General features: G+C 46.3%; 1 protein-coding gene across 1 annotated transcript; it reads right to left on the bottom strand.

Annotated features, from left to right (window-relative positions):
* Nucleotides 1–834: 834 nt before the first annotated feature.
* On the bottom strand, nucleotides 835–948 carry ENH_00018400 (hypothetical protein; the record flags this gene model as incomplete). The annotated part of the gene is made up of 1 exon (XM_013579325.1): nucleotides 835–948. One exon carries the CDS (start codon nucleotides 946–948, stop codon nucleotides 835–837), a length of 114 nt encoding a protein of 37 aa, XP_013434779.1.
* Between the last annotated feature and the right edge of the window lie 332 nt (nucleotides 949–1280).

Genomic DNA, 1280 nt, shown 5'->3' with positions numbered 1-1280 from the left:
TTTAGGGTTTAGGGTTTAGGGTTTAGGGTTTAGGGTTTAGGGTTTGCACTTGAGCCAAGTCCTCATTTCTTTGACAACTTCTTCAGTGGACTTAATAACTTCCTTCACAACTGCAGTGCCCGCACCGCTCTAAGGCCCAAACCTCGGCCTAGGTTTTAGGGTTTAGGGTTTAGGGTTTAGGGTTTAGGGTTTAGGGTTTGCACTTGAGCCAAGTCCTCATTTCTTTGACAACTTCTTCAGTGGACTTAATAACTTCCTTCACAACTTCTGTTCCTGCATAATGCAGCTCGGGGCCGTTGACGGCGGAAGTGGGAAAAGACTGCAGAGTTGGATCTCTTCGGGTTTTGTCTGAATTCATTAATAAATAAATAAATAAATAAATAAATAAATAAATAAATAAATAAATAAATAAATAAATAAATAAATAAATAAATTAATTAATTAAATTAAAATGAAGGAGTTTAGAATGCGCCTGAAACAAGCGCGAAAAACCCGATCCAGAGGTGTACAGACACCCCGAAAAGCCCACACATAGACACGCCGTAAACCCTAAACCCTAAACCCTAAACCCTAAACCCTAAACCCTGAACCCTAAACCCTGAACCCTAAACCCTAGTCCCGGGCCCAAGCCCTCGTCCCTTCCCCCTCAGCCCCTAATCCTCTCAGGCCCTAGGGTTTAGGGCGGAGCTGTAGGCTTGTGAAGCTGCCCCAACTCCAAACCCTAAACCCTAAACCCTAAACCCTCGGTCGATGCTGCTGGCTGCTGGCACACACTGGCTGCGCTTTCTCTCCCCTGAGTCGGACTGAGCAGGCGTAAACCCTAAACCCTAAACCCTAAACCCTAAACCCTAGGGTTAATTGAAAAGAGGGGAAAAGAAAAGGAGAAAATAACTCCAAGAGCTCACCTTTATCGGGCGCCGCCGCCGCCCACTCCGATTGGGGTTGCATTTTAGGGTTTAGAGGGGGAAAAGGGTTTAAAGGGAGTTTGAAATCAAGAAAATGAAACGGAACAGTTGAAGAAACTTAAAACCAATTTAATTCTTGCTGCTGCTGCTGCTGCTGCTGCTGCTGCTGCTGCTGCTGCCAGCCACACAGCAGCAGCAGCAGCTTGCTGCTGCGGCTGCTGCCGGCTGCAAACCGGACCGCTGCGTCGCCCGGGCCTCCCCGCGGCTCATTTTCTCGCGTTTTTCCCAATTTAACCAAATAAATGCATTTCTTTTCGATTTTAATTGCATTTTAACTCTTTAAACGCGAAAAAACGGAGCATTTAGGCCTCAGTT

Source organism: Eimeria necatrix, genomic scaffold, assembly GCF_000499385.1.
Source record: "Eimeria necatrix Houghton genomic scaffold, Enh_scaff1607, whole genome shotgun sequence".
NCBI lineage: Eukaryota > Apicomplexa > Conoidasida > Eucoccidiorida > Eimeriidae > Eimeria > Eimeria necatrix.
Note: the sequence above shows the minus strand (reverse complement) of the source record. Positions and strands in the feature narration are given on the sequence as shown.